Below are 12,845 nucleotides of genomic sequence, written 5' to 3' on the forward strand. Positions count from 1 at the left end.
TGGGACATGGAGCTACACTCAGAGAATGCGACAGAGTAAACAATCTCACATTCATCCTCATTTTCTCCATGGCTCCCCCAGCCTCTGAGTATTTCAAGCCTTGAAAAAATGATACACCCAAGGCCTCGGACATCTGAAAGCACTGATATAGTACTTACTTATAAAAAGGAAGAGGAACATTTATGGTGGAGAAATGTTTAAGTAATGAGTGTGCGTGCTGGTATATTCAGAAATGTATTTCCACTGAAAGACAAAAGCCTCTGAACGGAAATGCCGAGAGGAGCAGGAAAGGATAATTGCCCCTTCTCGCTCTTGGTGGTGATCTACACACTCAGATAGGGCAAGCTGCCAATGCGGTTGGTTTATAGCTGAAACTTGGCAACGCATTCACACCAGATTTCAAATCTGACATGCATACTCACCAATCTTACAAGCATACTTGCAAATGTAAGAAAACACAACACAAAATGATCAAGCCTATACCCACAACCGATCACTGTAGAGATGAAAATACACACATACACACACACACACACACAAATACAGGTCATAACATCATGAGAATACCATAAACACAACTGGCTGTGTGCCTGGTCAGTGTTCGGAAAGACATTTCCGTTACAGCGCATCCTCCTGTTCCAGTTCCTCCTCCAGTTCTTCAGGACAGTCAATAGGGATTTAATACTTGTAACTGTTTAGTTACTGATCTACTGCTGGAAAACCATGAGGAGTTGATATTACCAGTGTTATCATCTTGAAACATCTTCTTCGGGCCCACGCGGCCGCATTTTCAGAGTGAATCAGGGCAAACAAGTTTGGGCAACAGGAGGTTTTATTCATTATCTTGTCCGGAGGCAACCTCACCAGCCCCAATATGACTGATATATTACAAAAGGAGTATGTCTTTAATTTGTAGTCATAGAATCTCAAAACCAAGATGAACCAACATGATGTTACACGAAGAATGTAACATGAGGAGCTATTCATGGTTGTATTTAGAATCACTGAATTGCTGAAAAATGTTGCTTCTATATGGAAACCATCTGGCACTAGAGTGAAGCAGCATTTAGTGCATTTAGTGGTTCAAGTGGGTCATCAAATAGTGATGGCTCCATAAAGCACCATTTTGCCCACAAAGAACCTTTTGAATATGTATTTTGTAGGATAAGCCAACACATTTATATCCATGTGCTAAGTTGCTGAAGTAGAATCTGTGTTTCTGTCTTTAGTTTAATCTCCTATAAGAATGACCAAGATGTGACTGACAGAGAAAAAGAAAGTTGAAAGAGTAAAAAAGTCACAGTGAGTCGTAAAAGTGATTTACGACTTGAAGTACCTATAAAACCATCATCACTTCTGTGTGGACCGCTCTGTGACAAACACTTAGTCCTTTTATTTAATATATTGGAATAGTTTTTTTTCCTATAACCCACTGTGACAAATGAAAGACTGCAAATCATTTGTCATTACTCTCAAATACAGCTTGCCACTATGGATATCTGAATTAGTTCATGCAAACATTAGACTCATTGTTTCATGGTTCCAATAGTGAGTCCAAGGCTTGCCAATTCTAATGTATTCTTATTAGTTATGTTTTCAAGGCAGTAAAAGCCCACTATATGAACCTATAATACATATCCAATTACATGACTAGCACGCCAGCTCAGCAGTGCCTCAGCCAAGCTGAACATAATGCTGCCATTGAACTAGATGCACAGTGCTTACCTTTATATACCGTCGAGAGTGAGAGTATGGCTGTGAGCCTTTTTCTGGTCTCAGGAGTCAAAAGCGCTTTACAGGAGCTACATTTACACATGCTGTTAATGTTAAAGCAACAGTACGAGTTTCAGTTAAAGTAATAATCCACAACTTGCCGATTGATACTCAGTAATGATTCAGCCTATACCCAGTTCATGAAAACTAAATTTGCTGTTGTACACCTGGTACCAGCTAGGACTTTCTGAGGAAAAATCCTCTGGCACACAGGAAGTGATGCGTTTTGCATTTATGGAAACCTCAACAATGGTTTGTTTGGAAAAAACAGAAGAACTGGGTAGTTAGGTAGTAGCAATAGCCACCATAGCTAAACAGAAAAAGACTGGTACCTCCATAAAGTCAACCTTCATCAACAGCAAATCCAAGTAAAAAGAAACCGATTAATTGCTCAGAGGAAGGCAAGCGTGCTAAAAAGGAAAGCGACTGTCTCAAAAGTCGACAAAGTAGAGTGAACATGCCTTTCAAAGATGAAAAGCACTCCAAGATGAGTAGGGACTGTGGAGAGATGCAGATGTGCCTCTTTTTTTGGACTCGTAGATCAACAAGTCAACTGCCAATGTTTTGGTAGTCAAAACATCAAGTAAATGTTTCGCAGCCAATTTGAATACTGGCAAAGCTGTCTGTTTAGCTCAGTTTCATAAGTTCAGTGTTAGCTCGGTTAACAGGTTAAAAGTACTTGCGTTGTTCTGGTTGAGTATTTGCTTGCGGCTATCGATTGTAATAGATACATACTAGTAATGCAATTCAACTGTTATCACATCATTTTATAAAACATACAATATTATATATGTATATAGTGTAGATAATCATATCTGTAGACATGTTTGCTCTTAGGCACTGTCTGTTGCTCTGTGATTTGTAGTCGCTTCACTAGTCTCAGTAGAACAGCCCATGCTTGTTTGACTCTCACCGATTATGACTTTGAGGGTTACAGTAGGACCACACTTCAGTTCATAACCTTATGAATATCTTTAATCCGTCCTTATTTGACCTCTTTTCTATGGCATGTTGGGTTGGCACAAGTGAATTACATTACAAACAAATTGCTATATATGGCATTTGGTTGAAGACATCAAGATCATATTTTGGCACAGCATAAGATATGGACTATCATTATTAAGATACCACAAAATACAATTTCACATTCACTTCACCTGAGTCAAATATGTAAAGCCATATAAAAAGTAGATCAGGTCTAAACTAAATAGATTCTATCAATCACCTAGTCTAGTGCATATCTATCAAAGCAGAAATCAGGTTGAAATAGGCAGTGTTTACCACTAACATCACAGACGATATAAACAGAAACATACCCTGCCCCTCTTTCTCTCATACACACACACACACACAAACAAAACACATACACATCAGTTTCACTGTGAAGGTAGTTTATCCCTGAAATATGAATCTAAATATAATGAACTATCAATAAAATCTTATAGGCTATGATAATATAATAATCTCTTACAAGCCATGCTTGTCATCTATGCTTATTTCATTCATATGAAATATAGACTGTGACATAAAAAGCTTGAATACTAGCCTTCTCAGCAAACACAATTTGCAAATAAATATGTATTTTTCAAGTGACATGTTCATTATAAAAATGTTCAGATGCATAATTTAGCGCAAAGTTTATCCCTTCTGATTCCTTGAGGCACATAACTGGTAAGTATGGATACTTTTATATGTCCCAAATGCCCGGTCACCAGTAAAGCGGTGAGAAACTGTCTCTTGGCACAATTAGTTATCATTACTTTCGGTCTGTGCAATACTACACCAATGGCACCTCCTGCCCCGATACATCATCTGCAGTGTTTTCATTCACAGCTGCATCTTTGATGCTATGAGAAGCGAAACAGTTTCTCTTCAAGCAAGCTGATGGACTTATTGAGCAGCGACTTTTCATTGTCCACAAACCTGTACCCAAACAGCTTCATGGTGGGTCCGCACACCTTCTGCACTACCTGAGCCAGTTTGAAGGGTATGCTAAACCTCCACTTCTCTGCCTGCTCGGAGGAGTTCTTCTGGGTGGAGTAAACCCCGCTGGCTTCCTGTGTGGTCTGCGTGTTCCTCAGAATCCACTCCTTGGCTTGGGGACTGAATGGTATCCCTGTGAACCTGTACATCTCCTCCGCCTTCTGCATGGGGTAGCGGGCTATATCCTCATATCGCACCAGCATGTAGCGCCTCCTCAACCAGCTGGGTCTGCTCAGCCCCACCTCTGCAGACATCCGAATATGGTCACAGTTTCCCTTCAGCCTCTTCACCTCCTCGTCATCTTCGGGCACCTGGCCGTCCTGCGCCCAGGCCTTCCACGTCTGGTACTTGGAGGAGAAAGCCACCATGCGGGAGGCTAAGATGGCCCGCGGATCTCGGACCAGCTGGATCACCCTCACGTCCAGGCGAGGGTCCTCTACTAAGGGACGCAGCGTGTCCAGCTGGCGCACACGGACAGTCTTAATGGCGTGGTGTCCCTTGGAGAGGCAGGATTCGGACGCAAGGGTCAAGTTGAGTGGCCCACAACGGCGTGTCTTACAGTGGTACCTGGACAAAGAGAGGGATAGTTTTTACATGATAATTGCCTTGCCATAAAGGTACAATTTTAGTTCCTCTTTCAGATTCAACCAACACTATAAGCTTAATGAAGTATAGAGTATATCCAGAGAATTTACATACCTCTCAAAAACATCTTTGACCACAGGAGTACAGACAGGTTCTTCACACAGTGATAAACTAGACTCTCTGCGGAAAAGCGCCGGGGTGACGTGGTCCTCGGGCAGTGGAGAGATGAACTTCTCCAGAGGAGAGAAATCACACAGGAAGAGCCCCTGGAGCACGTCCCTGTAGATTCCTGCCAACACTGTCCCGTTAGTGCCACCTGTGGCCATGGTCAGCAGGCGCTCCACGTGCCACAAAGGCTCGAACAGGTAGAACATGTTCTCGCCGTGCTGGTTGAAGAACTCCCCCACAAATGAGGAGCCTGTTCTTGTGGTGGCCAACAGTAATATGTGCTTATGGCCACCACTGTTGTTGTAATTGCCTATATCATCCATTTCTTCCTCCTCCTGCTCCTCAGAGAGATTGGAGTAATTGACTTTTGCATCAGTGAGTCTGGACAGCAGCAGTTTGAGCATGGTCAGGGAGCCATTTTGTGTTGCGTTGTAATCCAGAGGGGTTTGTGGGGTCTGCTGTGGAGTCTGTCTTTGGATCAGCTTATCAGAGACCCTGACAAGATACAGAGGCTTGATTAGCTAAAATCAATTTAATACAGATGGTGCAGAATACATTCCTGAGTCATGTCTAACATTTTATATTTTCGCCATTTAGCTGACACTTGTATACTGAGCGACTTACTGTACAGTGAGTTAGAGCTAGAGGTGGAGAGTCTTGCTCAATGACTCCTTGCCAATTACAAGAAGGTCTCTCTGGCTACCAGGCTACCTGCCACCCAAACTCAGAGTGGGCAGTACACCAACCTTCTTAGCATTTTTATGTTTTATTTAGAGAGTGGGAAAGCAGCTAGACATTTAGGGTAGTTGAGACTCAGGACACTGGAGAGGGATCTCTTGTGGGTGATTCAGTCCTAAGCCAGTGGGGTCACATATGTATTTCAAGTGGTGGGGTACTTAACCACTCATCTACTTCTTGGTAATTTTAAAAGGAGAGAAAGCAGACCACTCCCCTTAACATACTTAGACATAGGACATAGGAGGGGAGGGGAGACACAGAAGCCAAGGATTTTAGGCCAGCAGGGGTATATGTGGATCTAGAAAGAGGTCTCAACCCCCGTAAATAGTGGTTATTTCCCCATGAAGTATGACTCCATCCAAAGGATTCAATTTTAAAATCTCTAGCAACTCATATTCTCCAGCGAAGCCCTCTTACAGACTGATCTCATTCTCTTACCTTGACAAAATGTTGCTCTCCTTTTCAATGATGACCAGGGCCACGATACAGATGAAGACTATAGCATACTTGGTCTTCATTCTTAAGTCTTGGGTCTGTGACGGGACGTCTAGACAGTCTTTGTGTTGGTCGATGGTGGCTGTCTTGAAGAAGCCTGCTCACTCAGTTCTCTGGTCATAGCTTGTCATGCGGTGGATGAAGCCTCATTCTGCAATAACAAAAGTAGTTGATGAGAAAAGCTTACAGCAGAAAGATTGAAAAATAAAACCTGAATATGTCAAATATATGTGACTCCTGATGTTATGATGACACTTAAAAGAAGACAAAATAACCCACTGCTTGGTGGAAAACAAGTCCTAGCTTGCTTCTGTATAAAGCCGTTAAATGCCACCCTGCATCATGCTTCATATTGCTTAATGCTGTAGTCATCATGCAAACTGTTACGCACTGAAGTCGTGGGAAGCCTTTCACGGATATAGAGGATGGGTGAAGATAAAGCTGAAAATGGGAGGCAGAGATACTCTACACTCTATCACGAAATCATCATACAAGAGACACATGACTCATCTGAATTACGGTGAAGACATCAGACGTCATAAGAAGAATGGGAGAGAAACATAAGAGAGAAAATGAACTTATCACCTGAACTCAACCAGTGATTTTTGATATCAAAACAACACCATGAGGGTCAAAACACAGTTGCATTCATCTGAAAGCTCAGTAATGTAATAGCATACAACAGACAACTTTTTTGTAAACCTGTTTGCCTCTAATGTTGTCAGAACCTAAGAAAAAGATAGTGTATCTATAGTGAGAGAGAGAGTGAGAGAGTGAGAGAGTGAGAGAGTGAGAGAGAGAGAGGGAGAGAGAGAGGGTATGAGAGAATGTGTGAGAGAGAGTGTTAGAGAGAGTGTTAATGTAAACAGGGATGTGTTTCAGTGCCAGCACACAGTGGAACACTTCCACATGGCACTGAGTCAAAATGCCAAACATGGAGGGGACACGGCAAATTTAGATTCCACTTGTGTGTGTGATTTCAACACACTCATTTCTTGATCAACAATTTGAACTCAAAAGAGAACTCTGATTTGCGATGCACACATACTGGTAGCACAGTGACACCTCCGTACCGCCCCATTTACAAGTGACAGAAAGAATCATCTCTAATAAACTGAAGCATGTCATAGTTGTGAAATGAAAATTGCAGCACAAGCACCAACATGTAGACCATCCTGTGAGCAATCTAGTTATTAATTTTCCAGAAGTGGATCGATTGTTTAACAGGAAGTGCATAGGACACAGGGCATGTCTGAGCTTGGCAGGCTCAAAACCGAGCGTTGCGTATTGCAATAACAGATAAGTTTCCATCCTATGGGAGCAGTGGCAGGGCCATGGACAAAGGCTATTCATGTTACATGAATTCAAGGCTGTTATAGTAAAACTGTGTGAAGGACTACACCACATTCACATAGCCATACCAGCTGGCCAAAGGAATATGTTTTCTTTTACCACAATGGTGCCACATTGCACTTCTCTAAGACCCTTGAACAACTGTGCGACTCTGACATTGGGTTTCATTTCTTGCCAATCTGAAATTAAATGCAACTGAATACAATGAATCTCTGGATGATCATTTCTCTGTTTGGAGGCTGTTTTTCACTTTACCGAAAATGAAATGTAGACTATGCAAAAACCTCCCCACCATTTGGACCTGTCAAGAGAGTGAATCATTTCTACAAAGCGTATCATTAAGGGAAAAGACTCAGTTTTCAAGCCGTTGTGGAGTGATTGTGTGCTCTGTAAGTAAATATCACCCAATTATCTGAGCTTAATACGCCATAGCCGTCAAACTGTCAGGCTGAAGCACTTGAGCTGAGTGCTTTTACATATTCAAGAGTCACTGAAGCGTTTGGCAAATCTGACTATCTGCTCAAGCAGAAACACACATCACTCTGTTTATCATCTCACTACAAATTACATTAATGGCTGCCTTCAAAGCCTTGAAGCAGCGTCTCATGGAGATGCTGCAGTCTAAATTCCAATGAAAGCTTTGCTGTTCATCCACGAGTGCAAGTGTAAACAATTAACTGTTCTGGGTAAATACTGAAAGCCATTATGATTTATCTAGCTATGTCTCATCTATGATGTCCATATGGATTTGTTTTATTTTAGTTTTGGTGTGGCTTAGACCCTTGATGTGGCAAAAAGCATCCTAGCAATGCCATATGGAGATAGATGAAAACTACCCTTGTGTGTGAGTGCGTGTGCGCGCGTGTGTGTGCATTTGATAATGTACCAGTGATTTAGGGGGAGGGGGGTTAATAATAGGCGCATCCTCCATTCCTACCATTTCCACCACTACACATGACTGAACCAAAATGAATACAGCCTAATGAATGGTTCTGCATACTATAAATCTGTGGTGCACTAAGGAGATGAGCGCTGTTACACATTCAAAACTGGAGGAGAAAAAAGGTTATGTGAGCGACTAAAGCATTATTGATTAGTGGAATAAGACACGACATACTCAGACCCCATATTGCGCAATTGTCGTTTATTAAGCCGATATAACCTGCATCATATGAGGAAACCTACACTTTAAGACAAGAATGTTTCGACAGTATGGGAAATGATGATATAACGTTATTCTATCACCACAGCTGTAGCGTACGCGCTGAATAACAGGATGTTGACATGCTCCATTGTGTACCGGCTCTACAGGGTTTTTTTTACGCTTTTTAACACATCCTACCAGAGAATGAGAAGGAAACGGAGACAGAGAGACGGAGTGGACACTACAAACCTTTAGCTGATCTCTCGGCAGTCAATGAAAATGTTCCTGATCTTCTTACAAACAGTATCGTCCCTCGTAGCATCTTGCTGCATTGTCTTGAGCGAGCAGGCGACACACTGCCTCATTGTATCCTCGGACGCGCGTTCCTCTCTTCTGCCAAATGAATGAAAAGCAGCCGTAAAATCAGGACGAAGGCGCGGACGTCTCGGAGAAACATCTACATTAACGGAACAGGGCACGTTCAGCGAAAATACGTTATTAAGAAAAACCTGATTTCGACACAGATTTTTGACTAAATCGAAGCGTTTCTGTGAACGCAGTGTCGCAGGTTATTAAGATTTTGGCGATGCATCTCAACCCCTGATAAAAGCATTTGCCTGATAATGATATTTGTTTTAAAATATCATCGCTTCAAAACTTTTATTCCAACTTTTGTGTTCGACTCCGGTGCACAGAGCGAGTTCACTGTGGGCACGCTTCACGTCACTGCTCTCTTTGCGTGGGACATCCTGTGTAGGGGAGGTCACGTGGTCCCAAATCTCTGCAACCTTGTTGGACAAAAAGTGCCTCCAGAATATTTTTTGAATCTATCCCATCCTACATACATTGTAATCTGTGGCATAATTCCGTTATGAAATATTCCCAATATCAGTTCACTTGCTCTCAAACGGCAAACAGGCAAAGTGCACACACAGAGCACGTGCGGCTGCGTTTACACTGACCCTTTTATTACACTACTAATCAGAACAACAGTAGCCCAATCCGAATAATGCATGTAACCACCTCAATCAGAATAAACCGACTGAATTCTCATTAAATCGCATTCCGTTTGAAAGGACTGTTATAAACCTTTTATAATCTGTTCACAGATAAAAATGTGAACGCTCATTCTGATCACTTTGTTTGGTTGGGATATCGATACTCTCCCTGCGCGTGCTCGCCCATTTGAGGTAAGTGACGTAATTGACGTTGGCTGGTTTCCGGGAGAATCTGAATCATGGCGGGTACCAAACAAACCTGGGCTGCAGTCGGGGTCGGGTAGGCAGTTTAAGGGATTTCAACCTGTGTATGTAACGTTCCTCAATCTATATAAGTCTAGTTAATTCATTATTTATTTATTAATTAATTAATTAGTCAATTCCAATGCACTGATCTGTTGGAAGTTATAGGACAGATTGGATTTGCAGATAGATCTCCATTTCTGTTCATTCTTTAAAATGATTTTTGAAGAAAAAAATGATGCTAATTGGCTCAGTTTATTGCCTGTTTTGGTCTTGTCTTGAACAGGACTCAATATCTGCTCTCGGCCTTGACTTGGTCTCAACCGTCTTTGGACCTGATCTTGACTTGAACTCGACTGGACTGACTACAGCTCTGATGGGGTTTCCGTTGCCTTTTGGCCTGTACAACGTGCAGTTGTCCGACAAATAAAAATTTCGTCGACCAAACTGTCCGGCAGAAAATATGGCAATCAGTCAATCAATCAATCAATCAAGCCGGTGTTAAAATGTGTGTCAACTTTAACACAATTTAATGTCATCCCAGGAAGAGTGCTGTTGACAAGACCATCATCCAGTCAGCCATCACCTTCCTGTAACTGTCACCTTCTGGTTTTGAGACTGAATCTGCCTGGACCAAAGGTACGTTTTAGTGAACTGTCTGATCACTGGATATCTGGTAGGGATTCTGGTAGAGGGGTCACCAGCTTTTCAGAGGAGTCAGTCCCATCAGCCAAAATGTTCAGGCCCACCACCACTACCAGCCACCTGAACAGCATCTAGGCCAAGCAGTGGCTCTTGTCAAACAGTACCCCATTACCTCCTACATAATGAGACCCTGAAGGACAGTTATGCTTCACATTGTACATCAACTCATGTTATCCCAAAAATGTGCGCTCTGCTTCTGCTTACATTTGCAATCACTCTTTGTACTGATGAACCTTGAAATACCTTGAAGTACTCTAATAATTTTATCATGTCTTATTTTATCCTTCACAGTCCCGACAACCCAGTTCTACATTTGCTAAGTTTATACCAATTAATCTCTGTAAACAGTCTCCTTTTTCTGTGGATTCCCATATTTACATATTTGATCGTGGAGCGTTCTTTGTGAAAGTCTGTGTGTCGCCTGTATTGTCTGAAAAGTAGTATAATAATAATGATCGCACCTATCTGCAGTTCTAGATAAACAAATACATTTCTGGTACATATAAATGCACAGTAAAAGGCAATTCAGTTGACAGTGACTCAGACTGTGTAACTTGGTTTTTACATTAAGTGTTTGAGCTCAACACCATTTTTGACCACTTGGAGGCAGCAGTGTAAAAGAGTGCAGGACACTGTCGTTCTGTCAGAGAAGGACAAGGTCAGCAGGAGAGAGCACAGGTTTAGATGTAGCACTGATGGCCAACATACAAAAGTATCCGTTAAAAAAAAAAAAGGATTGATGAACCTTATATTCACAGGTAATCCATCTGTTTTGGCTAAATTGAGTCAATGGGCAATGTTGAATAGAAGTAACTTGCTTCAAATTTACTACAGCATAATTGTCTTACAGTGTCAGGAATACAGTCAGCATGTCATTTTTCCACCTACAGTATTTTGCTCAATAAATGGATGCAATACAGAAATGTTCACAATGATGACACAATAATGACACAATTACTGTATCTCAGTCAAAGAGTCAGAGCTAAATGAATGGGTAACTATTTGAATTGAATGAATGGTATAAACTCTATGAAGTTCTATCAAATTATCTTCAGTGAGAAATCTCACAGATTGAGTCTCTCAAGAGTTTGGGCTAATCTGTATTAGCGAGTGTGTGGGATTAAAGTGGACAACAATTCCATCAATGCTTGTTACAATTAGCCTAAATAAGGCAATGCATGTCAGGAAATACAAATAAGATAATTGGGATTTTGGATCCTTTTTAATGCCTGTCAGATGTACAAATACTTGTTTGTTATTTTCAAAATTCTTAATAAACAGCTTGAATGTGAATGACAGGGAACTGTAGTTTTGTTTAGTTAATATCATCCTCAATCATTTAAACTTTATTTTTGTACAGTGAGTGCCTCTTGGTGAAAGCTCATATAATATTAGACCTGGGGATTTGCTTTCTAACAAAACAGTGGTTGAATGAACAATATCAGATCATTTTTTAGGAGGCGTTAAGCAGGTTAGTCACTTTTGTATCAACAACAAAACCACTGTACTTTGATTTGGTCTCATCAAGCTTATTTCACATACCTTTTTATGTGTTTGTATGTGATTTGTAATTTAATTGTGCTGTTCTAGGCATGGCGCCTTATTTTAATAAGGTTTCACTCTGTCATGGAAGTTATTGCGGTTGGCTGCTACCATGCACACGCCCAGTGAGGGAGCGCCTCAGGGCACTGTTAAAATCAAACTGATGCCTTCAAACAGGACTAACACGTTCATAAATTATCTTAACACCACAAAAGACAGTTCTTACTTTCACTTGCTGGTAGTAGTCATTTCAGTCATTGACAATTCCTGCAGAAGTATTGTTATTTTTTTACTTTGTGACTGATTTTTGCGTCATTCATGACCCTGACCATTAACACTGCTTTAGCACTATCTGCTCTCAGAAGGTTTATGAAATGAAAAGGCTGTATTTAAACAACCTATACTGTACATGGTGAGATTAAAAGTGACCTAGTTTTAGAGTGGACCAGGACTAAAAGCGAACCTTTGCCCTTGGCAAACCGCACCAGAGATTATCAATAATAATCCAAAATGGTAAAGCTGAATTGGGTATCTTGAGCACAGGTGTTCCAAACAGACAGAATAATCCCGCAGTGACACAAGTAGGCTAAAAATTATTTAACATTTCCGTGTCTATTTTTGACTTGGTAAATGAAATCGTATTATTCCAAGTAAGCATTGGAATTGCTTTTCACACATGTAATCTAAAATCCAGGTTGAAAAAAAATTGAGCAATGCAGTATTTTGTTTTTACCATCACAAAAATAAATATTTGCACTGATAATAATCTTACCAATGTACTATACAAATTGCTTGAGAAACTGAAGCATATCTTCACATGGTATTATTTTTTATGATAACTATTTATTTTTATGAATGTCCACTGAAGTGAACCTTTCATTTCTCTGAGATGATGAATAACATTTTAGGGGATCCTTTGAATTCTTGTAATCCAAAACGTTCTCGATGTCTTGGTGATAAACAAATTGTTATTTGTTAGTCTACATTCATGTGACATTTTTTCTGCACCCTCACGTTTCAGAGACATGAACAGGACTAGAGCCAAACTAATTCTACTTGCAGCCTCTCTCAACATTGCTTCTTGATAGACGGCCAGAATCGTGCTCAAACTACTTCAG

General features: G+C 40.9%; 1 protein-coding gene across 1 annotated transcript; it reads right to left on the minus strand.

Annotated features, from left to right (window-relative positions):
- Positions 1-2,400: 2,400 nt before the first annotated feature.
- chst3a (carbohydrate (chondroitin 6) sulfotransferase 3a) lies at positions 2,401-8,941 on the minus strand. Its single transcript, XM_071533403.1, has 4 exons — positions 8,489-8,941; positions 5,686-5,893; positions 4,456-5,004; positions 2,401-4,323 (listed from the first exon to the last, which is right to left on the minus strand). The coding sequence occupies exons 2-4, from the start codon at positions 5,763-5,765 to the stop codon at positions 3,621-3,623; spliced, it is 1,332 nt and encodes a 443-aa protein (XP_071389504.1). The 5' UTR covers positions 5,766-5,893; positions 8,489-8,941; the 3' UTR covers positions 2,401-3,620.
- Between the last annotated feature and the right edge of the window lie 3,904 nt (positions 8,942-12,845).

This window comes from Centroberyx affinis, unplaced genomic scaffold (genome assembly GCF_046629955.1).
Source record: "Centroberyx affinis isolate AG114_WGS23_722 - 3 ecotype Tasmania unplaced genomic scaffold, CSIRO-AGI_Caff_v1 ptg002363l_1, whole genome shotgun sequence".
In the NCBI taxonomy this organism is placed as follows: Eukaryota; Metazoa; Chordata; class Actinopteri; order Beryciformes; family Berycidae; genus Centroberyx; species Centroberyx affinis.

What these genes read in the sequence shown, in the direction of transcription:
- chst3a (XM_071533403.1), bottom strand. Translation starts at nt 5,765, where the DNA reads ATGAAGACCAAGTATGCTATAGTCTTCATCTGTATCGTGGCCCTGGTC. An exon ending in GAGAGCAACATTTTGTCAAG is followed by an intron (nt 5,005 to 5,685) that starts GTAAGAGAATGA and finishes GTATCTTGTCAG; the next exon opens with GGTCTCTGATAAGCTGATCC. An exon ending in GTCAAAGATGTTTTTGAGAG is followed by an intron (nt 4,324 to 4,455) that starts GTATGTAAATTC and finishes CTCTTTGTCCAG; the next exon opens with GTACCACTGTAAGACACGCC.